General features: G+C 36.7%; 1 protein-coding gene and 1 long non-coding RNA gene across 4 annotated transcripts in view; one reads left to right on the forward strand and one right to left on the reverse strand.

Annotated features, from left to right (window-relative positions):
* The first annotated feature begins 650 nt into the window (after window positions 1-650).
* Window positions 651-4039, forward strand: LOC137497067 (uncharacterized). Its single transcript, XR_011017631.1, has 2 exons — window positions 651-1899; window positions 1951-4039. It is a non-coding gene; the product is annotated as an uncharacterized lncRNA (long non-coding RNA).
* Su(dx) (Suppressor of deltex) overlaps window positions 3772-22684 on the reverse strand; it is a 569124-nt gene continuing 550211 nt past the window's right edge. For all 3 annotated transcript variants that reach the window (XM_067138560.2, XM_067138561.2, XM_067138559.2), the window contains exons 14-15: window positions 12439-12535; window positions 3772-12356 (exon numbers count right to left, since the gene is read on the reverse strand). In XM_067138560.2, coding sequence (XP_066994661.1) covers window positions 12184-12356; window positions 12439-12535 — 270 coding nt within the window. In that variant the 3' untranslated portion in view covers window positions 3772-12183. The remainder of the gene's footprint in view (window positions 12357-12438; window positions 12536-22684) is intronic.

The raw sequence follows: 22684 nt of genomic DNA on the forward strand, positions 1-22684 counted from the left end.
CCACACCATGAAAAACTACTGACATGCCAAAATAATCCAAAAGTTAGATTTATCATTTTTTTATTTCACAAATTCAAGTTTGCATGAGACACCTGTAGCTAATAAATTAAAGTTCTCATAAACTGTGACTTAACTAACTGTGTGCATCGAAGAGCTAGAAAATGGGTATGTCAATAGATTGAAGGAAAATGAGTTGTATGAAAATTTTAACTAGTATAGATTACATCAGTTTCATTTGGACTCATGATGAGAAGCCAGAGGATTAACTCTTACAGTGCCAGGCAGCCGATCTATTGGCCATGGGAGCTGCTGCTAAAAATGCCGGGGGCCGATCTGATGGCTACATTTTTCTTTCGCCTGTATCTTCAATTTCTGTTGCACGATGGCAGCATAAGTAATACCGCTGGAAAGACTGAAGCATTTACTCTCCAAATATATCGATAACATATCGGTGAAGTTTTATAAAAGCATTCTTTCAACGCATTGCATATTTTGCACGTGGTAGCCCTACACTCTGCCATTTTGTGTCACTTGTTTGTTATCTCGTTTATTTAATTCCAATAGTGTAAGGCTGGATAAGCACTGTATATGGAAGATGATAATGCAATTACAGTCACACTCTCATGTTCTCTATTCACCTGTGTGCTATGGAGAAAAGAACAGGAATTTATCTCCAAAAATGTAAACAGGAGAACATTTTTCTTTAGTGTGTACATTTTCATTAAAATTATCTTGGCATTCTTAGCGGAACCACTATATTACAGCCTGGCATCAAAAGGGTTAAGCGGGTGCAACTTTTAAAGTAAAAATATTAAATGCCGTCAATTAAATAACTGTGAATGAGTCAGTCATATATTTACTTCTAAGAAAGAATAGGTCAAGCAAGACCTATATTTATACCTTTGCATATTAATTTTACAAAGAGAAGTACATCCAGATATATTACCATACATGCCATAAGCCAGCATCCTCAATGTTTTTCTACAAGTGGATAATAATATTATTATGCATAATAAGATGGTTTCTCCTCTTGTATGAAGTTCTTTGAAAAGTGGTGTTAAAGAAGAATGTTGGCGAGATAATCAAATTGGTGAGAAGAGAATGGTTCAGCAAAACTTGACTAGATGAAAAGATAAACTAATGGGACACATGTTGAGAATCCTAAGATTTGTTCAGTTGGGTTCTGAAGGAAGGGTAAGGGGTGAGGGTTTGGAGTGGGTAAGAATGATAGGGGGAGACCAAAACAAGACCAGATGTATGGTGTCACATTCACATAGACAGGGAGAAGGTGGCATGGACTACTGCATCAAAACATCCAAACAACAGAAAACATGATGTAAAAATTATATTTTGATAAGAGCCTTAAGAATTCAATCTGATGAAAAACAACAAAATTTTATATATTCTTCTTGAGAATGGTACTCTCTGCAAGTACACAATCAGAATGATCAGTCTCTAAGAACTTTGTTTCCATCATTTGCTGGCTGTTATATACCAGCAAGATACATTAGTTTAAAGAACAACATGTCTACAGGAAGATCAAAAATTACAAAACTTAAGAACCAAAATGGAGAAATAGTCACAGATAGGCAAAACATTACTGAAGTTATTAGAGATTTCTACTACAAGTTGTATACATCAACCATTAATAAACCACCCAGTGATGAACAACTAGCCCAGAATTATACACACGAAGTAACACTGCTGAGATTGAAAATCCACTTAAACAACTAAGAAATAAAAAATCCCCTGGGGAGGATAAAATAATGAATGAAATACTGAAATTAGGTGGAAGAGATCTGCTAGAAGCCGTGAGAATACTCCTCAACAAGTATATTAACTCTGGAAGAATACCAGAAAATTGGGAAAATGCTCAAGTGATACTTCTCTTCAAGAAAGGTGATAAGGAAAATTGGGAAAATGCTCAAGTGATACTTCTCTTCAAGAAAGGTGATAAGGAAAATTGTAGAGAACTATCGTCCTGTAAGTTTGTTATCACACCTTTACAAGCTCCTGACTAAAATTGTAATCAACCGCCTCACAAGAGAACTGGATTTTTATCAACCTGCCGAGCAAGCAGGATTTCGTAAAGGTTTCTCAACTATTGAACACATCCAGACTATTCGTCGTCTTCTTGAAAAAACCACTGAGTAAAACATCAAGATTCATCTGGCCTTCATTGATTATGAAAAAGCTTTTGACTTAGTGAAGGCACTTCAAAATGCCACGATAAACTCAAGGTATATAAAGGTCCTGGAAAACATTTATGATCAAGCAACAATGGTAGTCAGAGTGGACGAAGAACACATCACCAATAAAATCGCAGTTGGCAAAGGAGTTTGACAAGGTGACACAATCTCTCCAAAGCTGTTTACCCTTGCCTTGGAAGATGTATTCAAAACCCTTCATTGGGATCAACGGGTTATATTTGAACCACCTGCGTTTTGCTGATGACGTGCTCATAAGTGAAAATCGACAAGACTACAACAGGTGGACCTCTAGGGTTGTTCACTGGAGACCATGGGAACACAAGAGAGGTATTGGAAGACCCCAGACGAGATGGCTCGATGACATAAAGCTGTTGGCTGGAACACGCTGGTTCCAAGTGGCTCAAGACCGAAGACGATGGAAGCATATGGAAGAGGCCTATATCCAGCTATGGATTGAAATAGGCTAGAAACGAAGAAGAAAAGAAAGATAAATTATTTTATCAAAACTTAAAAATGCTTCTTTAGTAACAACATTAACCAAATCTTGCACCTGCTTACAAAAATTGTCACCCGATTTTCTTCTGTTCATCAGTACACCGCATACACTAATAACAGATACCAACAGTTGGAAATTTTATCTCTTAAAAATATGATCAATACAGCACAAATAATGTACATACAAGAATACTCTGTACAAAGTTTGTCATACATGAATTATTCGAGATAAGGTGCCGCACATGTGAAGTTTTGCTGCAAGTGCTATTAGGTATTCTTAGACTTAGTGTTACTGAAGATGCAAATAGCAGGAAGAAAATACAATATCAGCGAAACAAATAGTAAATCGCTGGATGATTTGCGGTAAAGAAATGAAGCATCCGGACATCGAAAGTACCGGCTTAAAGCTGCATGTTTTTTGTTTTTGTGGAATCCTGCTTCCTGCTGCACCAAAGTACAAAGAGTAAGGTGCGTTGTTTCAAAACAAATTGATATTTTATGTAGGATTCATTTCCTCTAAATAAAATACAAATTAAGGTTAATTTTTATACGTTTTTGGGACTTCCCCTCCCAAAATTACGGTGTGCAGATTATTCACTTATATATGGTATAGGTATTTAAGTATTAAAAAAAAAAACTATACAACAGAGATGATTTCCTAAGCAAATATATCAATTTCAAAAAAAGGAAAAAAACAAAGGTAAAGACAAGTTTGCACATTCCATCTTACATACTTCTTAAATTAGCATGCACAAGACTGTTTTACACATTCAGTTATGGCCCCTATTGTCAACGGCATATATAATCTGAAACAGACTGCAACTTACACAATCAATGTGAAAACTAGCATTATTTTACCCATGAACTTATAGAATGATCATTTATTTGTGTGAACAGACTTAATGAACTGTATACACAAAATCACATATATATTTCATAAAAATAAAGGCTTTTTGTTAGATTATTTCAAACAAATCATACAAGTACTATCCTCATCTTAGAACTGCATGTAGCATTTGGAAGGTAGAGAGGATTGTAAAAAAAAAAGTGATTTGTTACAAATGCATCACAGGTACCAAATATTGGTTTATTATCCTTGCATTATAAAAGTAATAGACAGCCAAGAGGTCCTGCCAAAACAGAAACTTTCTCTCAAAATTGTTCATACCATATCTACATATTATCTTTGGATATCCTCGAGTATATACATTATAATACAGTTATACACCACTCTGTTTACATAATTGATATTACAGTGGTCGCCCTCTTAACCGGGCAGCTTGGGATGAATTGATCAGTTACACCGATTATCCAGCAATTTATAATAATAATTTTTTTTAAAAAATAATATTTCCTTTACGTCCCACTAACTACTTTTTCGGTCTTCGGAGACGCCGAGGTGCCGGAATTTAGTCCCGCGGGAGTTCTTTTACGTGCCAGTAAATCTACCGACACGAGGCTGACGTATTTGAGCACCTTCAAATACCACCGGACTGAGCCAGGATCGAACCTGCCACGTTGGGGTCAGAAGGCCAGCGCCTTAACCGTCTGAGCCACTCAGCCCGGCAGCAATTTATAATACTACACTTTGATTTAAGGTATTTCACCAAGTTTTCAACAACATTTTGAAATGTATTAGGCTTATAAAGTTTAACATGTTGAGTGCCAAGTTAAAAATTTGAAATTTACCTTTACCTTCTGGCATTTCTGTAGCAATATTCCACCGGGCACTTAACTAGAAAGTAACTGTCCACTGCAGTCTGTTGGGAAACTTGTGACCGCTGAAACCGGGGTGGTCAGGCAAGTGGACACTAACTGAGGATGTGCACGCTGTCCTTGTGACCTTCGCAACAAGAGGAGAGAACAGAGCAAGACGTGCGAGGTAAGTGACAAGTTAAATGATCAGCAACTTCTCTCTGTTCAGTTTGCATGCTGACATCCAACCACTAAGTTAAATGATTATTCTGAACAGCTGTAGTGGTATCCCCTTCCTTGTGACAATTTCCTGCATTTGTATATTTACTAAGTTCCACTGCCTAATTTGTCAGAGAGTGAATGAAATGAAATGAAATGAAATGAAATGAAATGAAATGAAAGGCAAGCTGCAAACAAAAGAAAATACATTTTCTGGTATCCAAATGCACAATATATCTGTAGTACTAAGGCAACCCCATAATATGTTGATTCCCATAGGGAATGTGAAATATTTGTCCTGAATAAGTAAATTTATAATACCAATATAGTTGGTCCATTGTTGGACATTATAACTTTTCCAGCTAACTTATTCCTCGTTGCCAGCGTTTTGCCCCAGTGTGCTAAGTTGGGCTCATCAATTTATGAAAATGAGCAAAGTCTCTCATAGTGCATTGGCACTGCAGGTGGCTCCAAGCAGCCTACACAGTGGCCTCCATGGTATGCACTAGCCATGCGTCTTGGTAAGTGTGCTATTATTTAACCAACTGATGTGCCCAATTTAGCATACTGGGGCAAAATGCTGACAACCAGGAATAAGTTAGCTGGAAAATTGTCCAATAATGGACCAACTACAGTATACTGATATTACAGAACCCGATAACTTAATGAAGTTTATTTTCAGGAGATGCTTTGGAAAAGTTTGCAAGCTCACTGAAACTCTTATTGTATTTCAATGACCTCTAAACTGAAGTGGCATACGTATGTGAATGTAATGAAAAGAAGGAATAAGTTTTATTCAGCAAGTTCGGGGAACAAATCACTCAATTGTACTGAACATATCGGAATATTTATTTTGGGAACAGCGTATTCTATGGGCACCAGAATCACACCGGGCTTTGCCATCATATTCTACCAAACTGGCATTAAAACCGAAAATTTGATTTTTTCTGACACACTGGGTTCTGCCTTGGTACTACAGATATAACAACAGAGCCTGTTGCATGAATTATAAGCAAGGGGTGTTGATGGTTGCTGTATACAGGTAAACAAGTTTGTATGTAACCAATTTTGAGACGTGGCCTAACAGGAACATTTAGATTAGATACCAGTGTCCACTGCGACACTCAGCATATTAATTACAGTAATCCACAGTATTATACATTATTTAAACATGAAAGAATAAGTGTAGTATGTACAAACCGTGACTGCCATAATATGAAATAGTCCTGTAGAATTCATTTCTCGACTCCTAATTAATTACAAATTAACTGCACGGACTAACATTTATCTACAAGTTCTAGCACATTAAGTTTTTGCTGGATTGTTCAAACGATCTGTTTTCTTTTCCTGGCAATCACTATAATAGTTCACCTGCTTCCTGCACTGAATAAATCAGCAAAAAAAGCATCCGTTATTGCAAGCGATAAGTAACATGAAACAAGTTGCATTTTGCCTATGCAATGTGTGAGGAATCTGGAAACATTATTCACCACACTGGTCAGTTAAGAGGACGTCAACTGCATTAACTTTTAAAAGGGAATATTTCATGAAATTAGCAACTTACTCTATTACTATATTACATAGCGTACAAAATGAAACAGAATCAAACTCTGCTGCAGACTTTCAACCAGTGTAAGAAACAATATACAAGCATATGACAATGTTTTGCTGTACAGTAAGAATATACACCTCAAAATCATTATGTAGTTCAAAAGAACCTTAATATGCACATGATTTATAAAAAAAATGAACCAAAGACTCAACATTAGACAGCCGAAGAAGCAACCTTTCTTTGGGTTCCAGTGTTCTGTTTGCTCTCCGGGAGAACAAGGGACCTTTTCCATTCATATAGCTGATAAACTTCGTACTTTTGTTCTCCAGCCTATTCATCCAGCTGTTAGAGTGCAATCATTTAGATCATTTTTAGGAACATAATATTTTTCCATACATAATTATTATTACCAGTGACAATAACCTGCTTGATTCACTCTGGCAGCTCTGCTGCCGTAACATGTCCTTTCTGAAGGATGCTTTCTTGTGTTTTGTGAAACTTCCCGGCATAACTATGTGCACTTCTGTTGGCAAGTCCTAATTCCTTTGTGTTTACTTGCATCTTCAATTGTTCAACTCAGCTTGATATACTATAATATAATATAATATAATATAATATAATATAATATAATATAATATAATATAATATAATATAATATCAATACCAATATATGGGAATCAACATCTATATCATCAGCTTGATATGTTGCCAGAATCCACTGTTCAAAGATATGAACTAAGCTTTAATGCCTCCGTAGCATAACGGTTAGTGTTATTAGCTGTTGTCCTAGGGGGCCCGGGTTCGATTCCTGGTACTGCCAGAAATTTAAGAATGGCACGAGGGCTGGTATGCACCACTGGAGGTGCACCTCTAAAGAGTTGCTCACCTCGGGATGAGGACACGAGTTTACTTTAATGACCTCTAAAATGAGTCGCTGATGTGTTCCACACCTGCTTTAAAAATATTTCAGTGGTTCTCAATTTTACTTTCAATGTTTCCCTTGCAAGCCAAAGTTTTTTAGGTGTTTATATTACATAGTACGACAGAAAAAGTAACAATACTTGTAAAATAGTACGCATTTTGTATGTAACTGATGCTTTTCTATGTCCTCTAAAGAGGCAAAGCTGCTGCACCATCTCAGACTGTAATGAATTTTAGTATATTGAGTAAAAAGGAAATTCATTAATCTCAGTATGGTTTAAAGTTGCCAATAACTTTTTCCAAAGACGAGTGAACTGCAAGTTTAAAAAATCCATTTTATACATGCCTAATAGAGTTAGGCAAGAAAATCATTAGCTAGTTTTACATGGCTGTTGATATGAGAACTCCTTGTCTGACGTGGAACCTGTTCTGCGGGGATGTAATTTTTACAAGTACTGGCCAAGATTCAAACCACAGTCACCTTGGTGAGATGCCACTTAGCTACCACGCCTCATTAGGGAGTTCCATAGCGGTATAGAACACAACAGAGATTTCTTATAATGCATATTCTTTTATTAATCAAGTCAACATTTTGATTTTCTCGAAAAGCCATATGTTGAAAATTAAAGACATTTCAGAAACGGTTCATACTGTTGCTAATAAATTCTGAAACTTTTATCTTGGGAACTACAAGAATATCTTTGGAATATTTGTTGTCTGAGGAAAAAACAAGACCTGTTTAGGTTTGTCATCATCATCTGGAGCAGTTTTCAAGCACAGGCTGCGTCTGCTTGGAACATAAGCCTCTCCACCCACCAATTCTCTTCTCTCACTGTCTTCCAGTTCCCTCCTCTTCTTTACACCTTTCAGCCATCTGTCACTTGGCAGGTCTCCTTCCTTTCAACTCCATTTCTAACATCTTTCTTGGTATCCTCTCCTCTCTCTTAACATGTCCATACCACTGCAGCCTTGATTTTTCTATCTTTTCCTGCAGGGGTACCTCATTTATCATCTCCCAAACTCTCTCATTTCTTACTTTTGTCCATTCTTGTTAAACCTACTCGACACCTCTGAAACGTCATTTCCACGGCTTGTATTCTACTTTTATCCCGCTGCTTCATCAGCCACGTTTCTGATCCATACATCAAAACTGGTACAAAAATCTCATAGATAATTCCTTTAAATCTCTGTGGTACATCCTTGTTCCATATAAATTCTCCCACTCTCTTAAAGAATCCATTTGCACACCTTCCTCTTTCATTGTTTTCCATCCTGTTTCCACCATTTTCTTCAATTACACTTTCCTGCGCTTTTTAACTGCTCCCCTCCTAACGTCATACCATTATATGTTCTGTTCTTGTTTCGTGTCGTTACTAGCACTTCACTCTTTCGTGCTGAGAACTTCATTCTATATTTAGGCTTGTCTCATTTTTAATTTGCCTTTGTACAACAGTGCTTCTGATGTCTTCATTCATTTTTATATTACAACTTCCAATATGAGTTCTTGGTACAACGTGCCTTTGTTGTTCATAGTTTATATACATCATCTAAAGAAAGGTATTCAGTTAGGTGAAAGTAAGCAGCCTGGCCTATGCTGACAGCAGATTGTTCTGAAAGCCTACAGTATAATGCAGGGCCTCTCAAACGCCCAAAATCTCATGCGTGCAAATCGAGGCGCAAGAGTTCCGTGCACTGTGCATCAGTCCCGCTCGATTCGGACCAACGCTTCGTCTCTGGGCTACTCAGCTAAGTTCGGCTCAACTCAGCTCAGATTTGGAGCGCTACGGAGAAAGTGAGGAAGAGGGAGACAGGAGGAGCGAGCGAGATAGGCATGGGGACAAAGAGAGACTGCACTATTGCTCCAAATCGAGGAGTGGGGGTCTGCACTCTAGTCAACTAAGCAAAGTCGTCTTTTGCACCGTGCACAGTGCATGCACCCTGAGAGGCGCTGGTCTAATGTCTTTAACTTGAAAATAGGTGCAATGAGTATGATATGAAAATACCTCCGCCAAGACTCTGTATATATTACACATACACACACAACTTGTTTTACGTTGCACCGACACAGATAGGTCTTATGGCAGCGATGGAGCAGGAAAGAGCTAGGAGTGGGAAGGAAGCAGCCGTGGCCTTATCTTCCGGATGCAAGCTCACAGCTGCGCGCCCCTAACCGCAAGGCTAACTTGCCCAGTATAATGAAGATGTATGTTTTATATTCATTTCTTTTAAAAATATTGTAAGAGTTTACTTGCAAGTCATTGCTACTTGGTGAGTACGAAGTGGCCGACTTCATGGTGTTGTATGTTTTTCAATCAGAAATATTGTTGCAGGTTTCCTCATCACAAGTGATGTTTTAATTGGCCTTTTGGATTTGTCAAGTTTACTGTACACAATATACTGTAGGGATTTAAAAAATATCTCTCTTCCGGAGTATGACTGATTACCTGGATGAAAGAATTTTAATTTTTCTCCATCAATGTTCTCCAAAACAAATCCAAGCTGCCACCATTGGTATACTGTATATGCTCCAATGATTGTAAATGGCAACTTTTCATGGTGTAGGTGCTGTTTCAATGCATAGGAGAGGGTTAGTTCAAGAACTGTAACTGAGATTCAGAAGCGATCTATCTTTTACAGATACTACTGTTCTTAAAGCTACTGGGAATATGATTTACAAATAGATGATGCAGCTAATGTCTGTGCCAGAAAACGCTACTCTGCATACAGAACAAAATCATCTTAATGACAGCATAAACTTTAAAAAAATCTTAGTTTGTATAGCTGGCGCATGCGAGAAATAACCATTTGTTCGGATTGCTTTCAATTTCAAATGCAGCTGTCAAGACATTTCTGAATTTTGTCTGGTGTGAGTGTTCAAGGAGGTCTGAAATAACATAGTCTGTTCCTCCTTGTAATACACCACACATGGGTGAATTGTAGCTGTGGACTTGTCCGTGAATCCAACAACCCCAACAAAGTGGCAGGGAATCTACAAGATCAATGAAGCTATTTGCAAATCATCAAGCAACAATGACTTGAGAGCTTTCTTACAGAATTAGGAGCAAGCAGAACATAAACTCCTTGTTCATATATACTGTTGTAATCTAAATGTGCATTGAGGACATCAAAGCAAATTACAAGTGAAGATAAATTTAAGAAATGAAAAAAGTAGTAAATAGAGCTCATTCCCTTCCCAGAGCAACAAACATTCCAAAGTTACAGAGCATGAACAAATCATGATTCCATGATAAAACTTTAGAAATTTATTAAGATTACTATGAAATTTTCAAAATTTTCAGAAAATATCAAAATTGGGAGTAAACTTTGAGAGAATTATAAGAAATCCCAGCAATGTTGTGGATCACATGAAAGACTTAAACATCAATCAATCAATCAATCAATCAATCAATCAATCAATCAATCAATCAATCAATCAATCAATCAATCAATCAATCAATCAATCAATCACTACTGATCTGCATTTAGGGCAGTCGCCCAGGTGGCAGAATCCCTATCCACTGTTTTCCTACCCTTTTCTTAAATGATTGCAAAGAAATTGAAAATTTATTGAACATCTCCCTTGGTGAGTTATTCCAATCCCTAACTCGCCTTCCTATACACAAATATTTGCCCAAGTTTGTCCTCTTGAGTTCCAGCTTTATCTTCATATTACGATCCTTTCTACTTTAAAGTTCGGAACATACCACTTATGATATAGATGTTGATTTCCATAGTCCAATAATGGACCATTTATATTGGTACATACCACTTAGTCGAGTAGCAAATCTCCTTTCTCCCAAGTCTTCTCAGCTCAAACTTGGCAACATTTTTGTAACGCTACTCTTTTGTTGGAAATCACCCAGAAACAAATTGAGCTGCTTTTCTTTGGACTTTTTTTTCCAGTTTTTGAATCAAGTAAAAGAAGTTTAAAAGAGGTTTATAACAATACCATGTTCAATTCTCTAGCTCAAATAGAAAGTAACAAATGAAATTTTGACACACATTTACTGCACATTTTTTGGAAAAGATGGGCTACTTCAAAGCAACATAACTTCTCAATATAATAAGGAGATTTTCTTTTCGTATGTCACTGACGTTTCTCTTTAAGAAACTACCTAGCTTCCTTAGATTGGTGTAACAGGATCTATACAACATCCAGTACAGTGTTGTACAGTAGAACACTCAGAATCACTGAAAGCCTAAATTCCAACACAATATGCACAAGGTTCAAAACAACATTTGGAATTGTGTAACAGCTCTTATTGTCACTGATATTTTCAATTTAATGAATGAGTTTGCTCCCAATTTCACTGCATTTTTCTTCAATTAAGTATTAGTAGCTAAAATTTTATAAAGAGTTTTCATACTAATGAAATATATGTTTCAATCAAAATAGTTATGTAGAAATTTGAGACTGTGGAAGCACATCTACATCTACATTACAATATCAGTATATTCTGCCTCCCTTCAATCATGGAAATGAACACACTCTTGCCAGGAAGAGTTTCTTCACACACAACAGCAATTTCATGGAGAAAAAGTCTGCCTTTGTTCCCCCTGTCTATCTTAGGGAATTTCAAAGCTTAAGTAGTACTGTATTAACAATAATTAAACAACCAAAAGTAATAAAAGAATTGAATACTCAAACATTCATACCAATCACAAATGTCTCCAGCCAACACACGAGGTAAAATTTCATACCACTTGATTTGAAACATTCTGTTTCCCCTCCACACATACATAATACACATTAGTTAATTCCTTGAGCATGATGTACGATACATCAGTAAAACAAGCCAAATTCATGTCTCCTTATTTTAGTGCAATAAAAAGACAATGAAATGTCTTTCTATATATAACTAAAAAGACAATGATGTAATGAGTTGTTCTTGATGATAAAAACAGAAAGCAATGAAATAATTCTGAATGATATAAATTCCTATATACACAAAACAAACAGGTACATATTTTCTTCTTCTTTCCTGCATTAGGATGGGTTGAAAACAAACACTCATGGCATTGTGCTAAAACACATATTTCTGTACCATCCCCTGTGAGTAGTTTTGAACACAGAACCAATGCACACTCGCATTACTCTTGACCAAAGCCTTCAGTTTCCTCAATGGCATAATTAAGCTTCTCAACTAACTGATCGTAGCTCTTGTAAGGAGGGAGATCTAATCGGTTGAAACAGGTGTGGGATCTCGGCAGCCATGTGTCTTTTCCTACTTTCTCTATACAAAACCTCTGGGGTCCATTGCTCCCTAAAAAGAATACAGGACATTATAAATCAAAAATTAAAAATTTAAATATATGAAAACTCAGTATAAATATTTTTAAACCTACCCATCAGCTCTGCAAATCCCCCAACTGGAACTCGACATGTTCCTGTGACGAACTGAAGCAGGCGCGCTCTCTTCTCACTGTCTGCTGATCTTACAAACTGAAATTAAACAGTGGGATGATCAGTTTTAAGAGGGCCCAGAAAAATATGTTCCCCTCTCCATTACATGTAATCTAGAAACTTAAAAGACATATAGAAGATACCAAGGAGCGTCGATTCCTTGTCCTTCCAAAAGAGGATTTTAAATTTAAAAGTATACAAATAATTCAATAAAATATAATATTATACAGGGCAAGTTGGCTAAGTGAATCATAAATCTTAAGATAACAACAATTCTGTAATATTATCACGAGATTCAGCACTAGTATTAACATACATCTTTTTATTACAAGTTGTGAACTTCATATTTGGCCCGTACTGTCAATGAAAAAGTTAGCAAAGGGTAGGGTGGCATGGAGCGCTGCATTAAACCAGTTTAAGGACTGATGACTCAACAACAACAGAAATTTTGTAGAAAAAATCATTCATAAAGTGAAGAATAAACCATGACCCACCCTAACCCGAGAGCATAAGAAACAAAGTAAGTATGTCTTGTTCACTTAACTATGCAAAATTGACAAGTTACGAATATTTAAAAAACATATCAACATAGCTTTTAAAACTACCAATTACACATCTAGAATGGTTTTCAATTACCAATGTGTCAAAGATAAAATGAATGAATTAATTAATTAATCAGGCGTATACAAGCTAAGACGTATTCAATGTTAAGTGACTGGCCAGAATTTTCACACGCAGTGTCAGGAACGTGTAAAAGCAGAACAACTGAACAGATGTTCAGCCTTCAGCAACCAGCATTCTTTTTCTACAATAAAAAAAGACATATCTATCCTCCATCTAACCAATAAAAGATTTCTTTTGAATATATGGATCAAAGATACAACCCTGTCGGAAATTTGAATAAGCTATCTGAAAACGTCAATATACTAATAGAAGATATAATTAAAAGGCTCTTTAAGAACACCAAAAATGTGAATATTCCCATCAACCAAACAGACAAACTCCCCTCTTCAGCTCATGCCAGACACATTCCTATCCACCCTACAAGTACAGTCCCCGCTTCCCCTCCAACCTCTTCTCTGAACTTGTACCACATCCAGCAACAGTCAGTGTCAGGCTTACAGCAACTTGATACACATCAAGTAACCTAAATCCGGTAAAGCTGTAACTGTTCAATTTTTATTTCTGCTCAAATTCTTCTTCTTCTTCTTCTTCTTCTTCTTGCAAATTTGTAAATTATTCATTAGGGCTCTTTCTTTTTCATCATAACATTTACCAGTACGACTTTTTTTTTTTTTCCTTTGCTAGTTGCTTTATTCGCACTGACACAGATAGGTCTTATGGCGACGATGGGACAGGAAAGGCCTAGGAATGGGAAAGAAGCGGCCGTAGTCTTAATTAAGGTACAGCTCCAGCATTTCCTGGTGTGAAAATGGGAAACCACAAAAAACCATCTTCAGGGATGCCGATAGTGGGGTTCAAACCCCCTCTCTCCCGGATGCGAGCTCACAGCTGTGTGCTCCTAACCGCACGGCCAACTCGCCCGGTCAGTATGGCCTTAATTTGTGACTAAATAAAAAGCCCCACATCAAGAATTATTTCAATAATAACTGATAAAGTGTCAATCCTAACTCAAACTTCAATTCTCTTATTTATAAATTATGGAGCATGAACTTTACCCTAGTTCACTATGTACCTGTGCAAGTTTTTATAGTCCTGAACTTCCTTCATATATCACCTGTCTTTGAAATATAACATATCTTGTGGCCGTTGTTGGACAGCAATGAACAGAAATCACTCAAGCAACAGAAGTCCTTATTGTGTACATTTTTGTCTTGTCATCATTTTCGGTAAACAAAAACATTTAAAGAACTGAAGTGTTTATGCAAAGCAAATTATTGTATGAAGCTTTCTTATTAAAAATTATTACATATTTAGGCCTATGAAGAAATGGACTATGAAGAAGATGTATGTTCAAAGAGATTTTTACACGACTTGTGCGGCAGGGTGTGCCACGTGTAAGTGGCCCTTTCCTGTCAATCAATCAATCAATCAATCAATCAATCAATCAATCAATCAATCAATCAATCAATACTGATCTGCATTTAGGGCAGTCGCCCAGGTGGCAGATTCCCTATCTGTTGCTTTCCTAGCCTTTTCCTAAATGATTTCAAAGAAATTGGAAATTTATTGAACATCTCCCTTGGTAAGTTAATCCAATCCCTAAGTACCCTTCCTATAAATGAATATTTGCCCCAGTTTGTCCTCTTGAATTCCAACTTTATCTTCATATTGTGATCTTTCCTACTTTTATAAACGCCATTCAAACTTATTCGTCTACTAATGTCATTCCACGCCATCTCTCCGCTGACAGCTCGGAACATACCACTTAGTCGAGCAGCTCTTCTTCTTTCAATTCTTCCCAACCCAAACATTGCAACATTTTTGTAACGCTACTCTTTTGTCGGAAATCACCCAGAACAAATCGAGCTGCTTTTCTTTGGATTTTTTTCCAGTTCTTGAATCAGGTAATCCTGGTGAGGGTCCCATACACTGGAACCATACTCTAGTTGGGGTCTTACCAGAGACTTATATGCACTCTCCTTTACATCCTTACTACAACCCCTAAACACCCTCATAACCATGTGCAGAGATCTGTACCCTTTATTTACAATCCCATTTATGTGATTACCCCAATGAAGATCTTTCCTTATATTAACACCTAGATACTTACAATGATCCCTAAAAGGAACTTTCACCCCATCAACGCAGTAATTAAAACTGAGAGGACTTTTCCTATTTGTGAAACTCACAACCTGACTTTTAACCCTGTTTATCAACATACCATTGCCTGCTGTCCATCTCACAACATTTTCGAGGACACGTTGCAGTTGCTCACAATCTTGTAACTTATTTATCACTCTATAGAGAATAACATCATCCGCAAAATGTCTTACCTCCGATTCCACTCCTTTACTCATATCATTTATATATATATAAGAAAACATAAAGGTCCAATAATACTGCCTTGAGGAATTTCCCTCTTAATTATTACAGGGTCAGATAAAGCTTCACCTACTCTAATTCTCTGAGATCTATTTTCTAGAAATATAGCAACCCATTCAGTCACTCTTTTGTCTAGTCCAATTGCACTCATTTTTGCCAGTAGTCTCCCATGATCCACCCTATCAAATGCTTTAGACAGGTCAATCGCGATACAGTCCATTTGACCTCCAGAATCCAAGATATCTGCTATATCTTGCTGGAATCCTACAAGTTGAGCTTCAGTGGAAAAACCTTTCCTAAAACCGAATTGCCTTCTATCGAACCAGTTATTAATTTCACAAACATGTCTAATATAATCAGAAAGAATGCCTTCCCAAAGCTTACATACAATGCATGTCAAACTTACTGGTCTGTAATTTTCAGCTTTATGTCTATCATCCTTTCCTTTATACACAGGGGCTACTATAGCAACTCTCCATTCATCTGGTATAGCTCCTCCGACCAAACAATAATCAAATAAGTACTTCAGATATGGTACTATATCCCAACCCATTGTCTTTAGTATATCCCCAGAAATCTGATCAATTCCAGCCGCTTTTCTAGTTTTCAACTTTTGTATCTTATTGTAAATGTCATTGTTATCATATGTAAATTTTATTACTTCTTTGGCCTTAGTCTCCTCTTCTATCTCAACATTTTCCTTGTAACCAACAATCTTTACATACTGCTGACTGAATACTTCTGCCTTTTGAAGATCCTCACATACACACTTCCCTTGTTCATTAATTATTCCTGGAATGTCCTTCTTGGAACCTGTTTCTGCCTTAAAATACCTATACATACCCTTCCATTTTTCACTAAAATTCGTATGACTGCCAATTATGCTTGCCATCATGTTATCCTTAGCTGCCTTCTTTGCTAGATTCAATTTTCTAGTAAGTTCCTTCAATTTCTCCTTACTTCCACAGCCATTTCTAACTCTCTTTCCAGTCTGCACCTCCTTCTTAGTCTCTTTATTTCTCTATTATAATAAGGTGGGTCTTTACCATTCCTTACCACCCTTAATGGTACAAACCTGTTTTCGCATTCCTCAACAATTTCTTTAAACCCATCCCAGAGTTTGTTTACATTTTTATTTACCGTTTTCCACCGATCATAGTTACTTTTTAGAAACTGCCTCATGCCCGCTTTATCAGCCATATGGTACTGCCTAACAGTCCTACTTTTAAGACCTTCCTTTCTATCACATTTATTTTTAACTACCACAAAAACAGCTTCACGATCACTAATACCATCTATTACTTCAGTTTCCCTATAGAGCTCATCTGGTTTTATCAGCACCACATCCAGGATATTTTCCCCTCTGGTTGGTTCCATCACTTTCTGAATCAGCTGTCCTACCCATATTAACTTATTTGCCATTTGTTGGTCATGCTTCCTGTCGTTCGCATTTCCTTCCCAATTGACATCTGGCAAATTCAGATCTCCCGCTACAATCACATTTCTTTCCATGTCGTTTCCCACATAGCTGACTATCCTATCAAATAATTCTGAATTCGCGTCAGTGCTACCCTTTCCCGATCTGTACACGCCAAATATATCAAGTTGCCTATTATCTTTAGAAATGAGCCTTACACCTAGAATTTCATGCGTCTCATCTTTAACTTTTCCGTAGCTTACGAATTCTTCTTTCACCAGAATGAACACTCCCCCTCCCACCCTTCCTACCCTATCTCTACGATACACACTCCAGTGCTATGAGAAAATTTCTGCATCCATTATATCATTTCTCAGCCATGATTCAACTCCTATTACAATATCTGGTAAATATATATCTATTAAATTACTTAATTCTATTCCTTTCCTTACAATACTTCTACAGTTCAACACTAACAATTTTATGTCGTTTTGTAATATCAACTAGTATGCGAATTCAGCAGAAAGGATTATTCTAGGTCATTGTCATTGACCAAAGTACAAGTGTTTTTATTGGCCAGTATATTAGGATTTTTAATTGGTGAATGTGGCAAACTGGAGTGTTGCTATTGGTTATTTGTAATCACTTGATTTCCTGTTTGCGGCTCCTCGCGTGTGCGAGTTAATTTGTCCGCATCTTTGAATTTGGAGCACTAGAGCGGGCGGACGCGTTTTGTGTTCGTTCCGAAATGGGTCTTCAGCCGGCCAAAGGTAAGCGCTGTTTTTGCCGTATGTTATTTAAATGCATTCTTATATTTCGGACTATTCCCACTTAATGTAAGTTCAGTAATTATGTAGAAGTTCATTTTGTGTGCCGGAGTTTCCTCCAGTTTTCCACATTTTCCAAAATAGAGCATTTATATGACTTAGCGATTATGCTAGTCTGCAACGTGTTGTTTTCAGAGGCAGACCCTTTTTTCTAAATCTAGTTGTAATTGTAAGTAACTGTAACACTTTCTTGAATAGTGTAATTAATTTTGTTTCGTTCGAGGTTGCCTCTTTTCAATCTATAAATTTAACTTTAATGTGAACCTCTATGTCAAAGTTTTCATTCCGTAAATTTAACTTTTAATGTGAATCTCTATGTCAAAGTTTGTTCATGACCGAAGAACTTAATTGTTTCCCTTACACTTCTTTTGTTTTGTATCTCAAGTATCGGTTAATCCGCAGTTCATTTATTTGTTCATTTATAATTGGATGTTCATTTTCTCAATAATTATTTGTCTGTTGGGTGTATTATTGTAAGTCTTTTCTCCCCCATAACGTCATACGTTGCCATGGACCTCATAGGGCCCTTGCACCTTCCACTCTCCTCTCTTAGTTGTCATTTTTAGGTCTGTAAGCGTTCCCTTGTATTTGATTTAATATTGCGTATCGAAAGATACTCGTCACGTTTCCATGTTCTGATGTGAATTTTCCGCTCCGGCGTCATCGTACTATTTCCTTATTCATATTATTAAGTGTCTATATTATATTCACAACTATTATTATTATTAATACTATTCTATTATTTTGTGTTTGTGTACTTACAAAATAATGTCACATATCTAATCTTGTAAGAGGTGAATGTATTTTAAATATTTAATCTATTAGAATAAATACACTTTTAGAATAGTTAAATTTTCTATATTTTACCAATAATGGTATCTTGATTTCAATTTTAACAATAACTGAGCTGATTGTGTTCTTTACAAAGAACGGAACATGTACTTATATAAAATAAACCTCATAAACTTGTATGGATGGGATTTTTCTATAATTTAATATTTTTCTTTCATGGCAATCATTAACCAACAAAAAGTACTAAAAGAACTGAATACTTAATCACTCCTACCAATCAAATAGTGGAAAATTGAAAATACAGCAAGTTCGATTGGATGCTGTAACTACAAAGGCAAGGAACCAATAGTTACCCATGTGTTATTACAGACGAAGGAGTGTTGTCCAACATACTCAACTACAAAAAAGTAAGAAAATATCTACTTGAGGAGGCTTAGATACAAAGTTCTCAATGACTTACCACATCAGTTATAGCATATACCATTACTAACTGTAAACATGCCCGGGAGTGCCATGGCAGCTAATATGATGGGCCTTAGAAGATGATGCTGTTAACCGATGGTGCTCAATGAAAAATTACAACACTGACTGCTCAAGTCGATCTTTAACCAAGTCCATGTCTATATTGTGAGAGATTCTTTGTCAGTATTCGTGAGGTATTCATTCACATTAGACGATCCGACCTTGATATTCACTGAAACATTCTTGTTGAGAGGCAATTCCAAATCCATGGATCATGAACGAGGTAAATACTAATGCTACTGACTTGAAAGTCGATGTACCAAGTTCCATAGCATATCTTTCAAAATATAAGCATGATGATCTCAAGTTGTCACTCAATTCGAACAAGGTATAAACGATCTTCTGATACTTCTCACTGTTCTTCCCAGTCCTAAGCATCCAGCTATTATATATTATGAAGCACAGCAAAATCAATGAAATGTAAACATTCAGTGAAATATTAAACTAGGTCTAATCCACCAAGAGCAACAAAGACAGACCGAGAAAAGCCAAATACCAACCTACACATTACAATCAAAGGTCAGTAATTGACCCAGATAAAAACCCACCTACTGCACAACACTTACTCTTCACACTTTTCAAATGTAAATAACAGTTTACAACATGAACTTTAACAGAAGCAGAAAGGCTCAAGTTAGTCCCAAACATGAGGTCTCACTGGTGACAGCCAGCATAGCTACTAGAGGACATATAAAGATGAGACTGTATTAGAAACAATTACTCTCAATGAGTCAAAAATGCTTGAAATTGGGTATATACAAAACAACTAAGACCGTGCTTGTTCACAAACTAAGGAGACATTGGCAGTTCTATTGTGTGGAGAACTGTTGAGAGACTGCTGGACAGGCACTTTAGGTTCTCCAGGAACCCTCATCAATACATCTATTCTCTGCTTGATTCTAGCTGACACACAATGGTAGGATTGTATTCTTACATATAAGATAAGCATTCACAATGTAGGACATGACTTGTACATTTTTGAAAGATACTAAAATCCCTGCCTATTCCAAGTAAGTTAGCTGATCTAATATTACAATAGTATTTAAATATTTTATTATTAACTCTCAAACGCTCAGCAAGCCGATCTATCGGCTCGAGTGGTATTGCTCAGAACACTTAGCGTGCCAATCTATTGGCTCTGTGTTCGGATGGCTGTATTAGTTTTGCAGGTGATAAATATCATTGTTAATCTGTATTAAAGATACTGAATGTAGGACGCTAAAGGGTTTATTGTGTCACCTATTCAATACATTATATATTTTAAACACTTAAGAATTCATTATTAAAGCCATTTGAGACTTGTTTCGCCCTTCATTGAGGGCATCATCAGTTATAGTACCTCCTCAAGGCTTAAATCAGGTACCTGATTAGTAAATAAATTGTAAACATTAAGATACATTACAATGGGAAAGTTACAGTTAAACAGTATAAGTTTATAGACACAGTAGTTGGCACCAATGCGTAAAATCACTGGGTATTTTAGCAGAGTCCAGCAGTGGTGGTCCGAAGAATAATTGACGCTACTCATTAGAAAATTATAGGAAATTATAAAGTTTATACATATATTTACATTTAAACAGTTAGGGGAGAAAGGGTATAAAGTATCTGGCGTCAATGTTCAGGACACAGGTTGACAGGGTAACCATACAGTAAATTTACAAAATCCAATTGAACAGTTGAGAAATTACAAGCTTATATACATATTTACAAGAGAGCAGCTTGGTGAGAAAGGATATAAAATGTCTGGCATCAAGTGCGTCCTGTTGTTTTAGTCGTTGGTTGACGATTGCAGCATTAACACATCAGTAATATGCAGAGTGGTCCAACTTTAGTTTATAACCACAGGGGGCAGGGAAAAATATTCCACCATTTTATCAAGAATGTCGAATGGGGTTCTATAGGCGTAGTCATACTGGAAGTTGTCTGGTTGAAGTCCCAAAGACCAAGCAACACATCAACAGGAATGATATTCATACAAGACTGTATCAAGTGCCTAGGATGTTCCTTCTCAATTAAGCAGCAAACTAAAACTAAGAAACAGCTTAATATTGTGTACTCTTTACAATTGAGGACAGTTTTTTCAAAACTCACTCATTGCAAAAATGGGGTGAATTGAGTTATATACGGGATGTGGATGTTAGGTCACTTGGCTTTCATGTCCTTAAACTGGTTTTAGCAAAAGTTGTTTATTGTCATCACAACAAGCCGCTGAATATGGGTCGTTTTCCCAAAACTTGCTCATTACTACGATATGCGGTATACCAAAACTCGCTCATAACAGCAAACGTCGCCAGACTGCTGGATATTTTGCTGACATGTAAGATTCCATTGTTTTTTAAATATATGAATGTTAGTATCCGGACCTTAATATCAATAAAATGTACGTTCAGTTCTGCAAAGAAAGAGATTAGGAGGCAAATCAAAATGTTCAATCTCAAAGTACAAGCAAATTTTCTCTACGAAATTCAATTTAGGTTTTGGAAATCCACACTCAGATACTGCACCCGCTCACCTCCTGAGTCCCAGACTAGCATTTATCTCAGGGGTGATCAGTTCGAAAACGATAAAAAAATTTATATAAAGAAAATCAAAAAAATATATATCGGCGCATCAAATGAACACAGGGATGAACGGGGCATGCAAATTAAGGTTACGGGGGACGACTCATTCATGGATAAAAATTTTTGACTCCACAATAGGACTGGGAAGTGACAACTTAAATTCCATGGGCAAACTGGACTAACTACAATGAAAAGATATGGAAACTGTTTCCTATTGAAATTGCAATGAGGAGCAATTTATTCACTTATTTTGCATACTACACATGATGACAATTTTACATTGGGACACTTTCATCCTGAAAAATAAATGACATAATACTTGGATTTTACCTCACTACTCTGGTAGTGTAAAACATCTGGTGAATTCGCCCCAATTGGTTACTGGGGATCGAATTCACATCCGTATGATTGGACGTTTCACCGCTGGAGATCTTCTTTCGGAGACGAAGGCACGACAGTAACTTTTTACTGTCGTCTCCTTGTTCCGTTTGGACATGAGACACTTCCGGTATGTACATTCTGGTAAGCCGGACACCCACCGTGGAAAATGTTATCGCCTCGAAAAAACGGGAATTTATAATACGGACAAACTCTAGCCTATTATTTCCAGATTCACAAACACGCCAGGTAGAGTTCATTAACTCAAAGCCTATTTCAATATTTACACTTGTCAATACGACAAGACGTACGGAAAGGTTCATTACTATGCTCTGACCATGAAAACATGTGCCGTCCGTGGGTTATTTACGTATCTACCGCTAACAATCTCCCCGTGAAAACCCAACATCTGGTTCGGAGCAGTTCGACACAGGATGACTGTCCCTAGCATATCCTCCTATGATTATTAAATAATATCATTACCATTCTTTATCTGATCATTATCATATTCTGTGACTACCGTCAATTAATTTATCATTAATTTCAATTATAATCCTATTTTTGATTATTATCATTTGTCAACCGGGATGATTATATGCCAACCCTTGCCGACGTTTCAAACGAAGGGTCGTTCTTCCTCCTAATTTATCCGCACAATATAATGATCAGCTTCCTCATAAATTAT

This window comes from Anabrus simplex, chromosome 1 (assembly GCF_040414725.1).
Source record: "Anabrus simplex isolate iqAnaSimp1 chromosome 1, ASM4041472v1, whole genome shotgun sequence".
Lineage (NCBI taxonomy): Eukaryota > Metazoa > Arthropoda > Insecta > Orthoptera > Tettigoniidae > Anabrus > Anabrus simplex.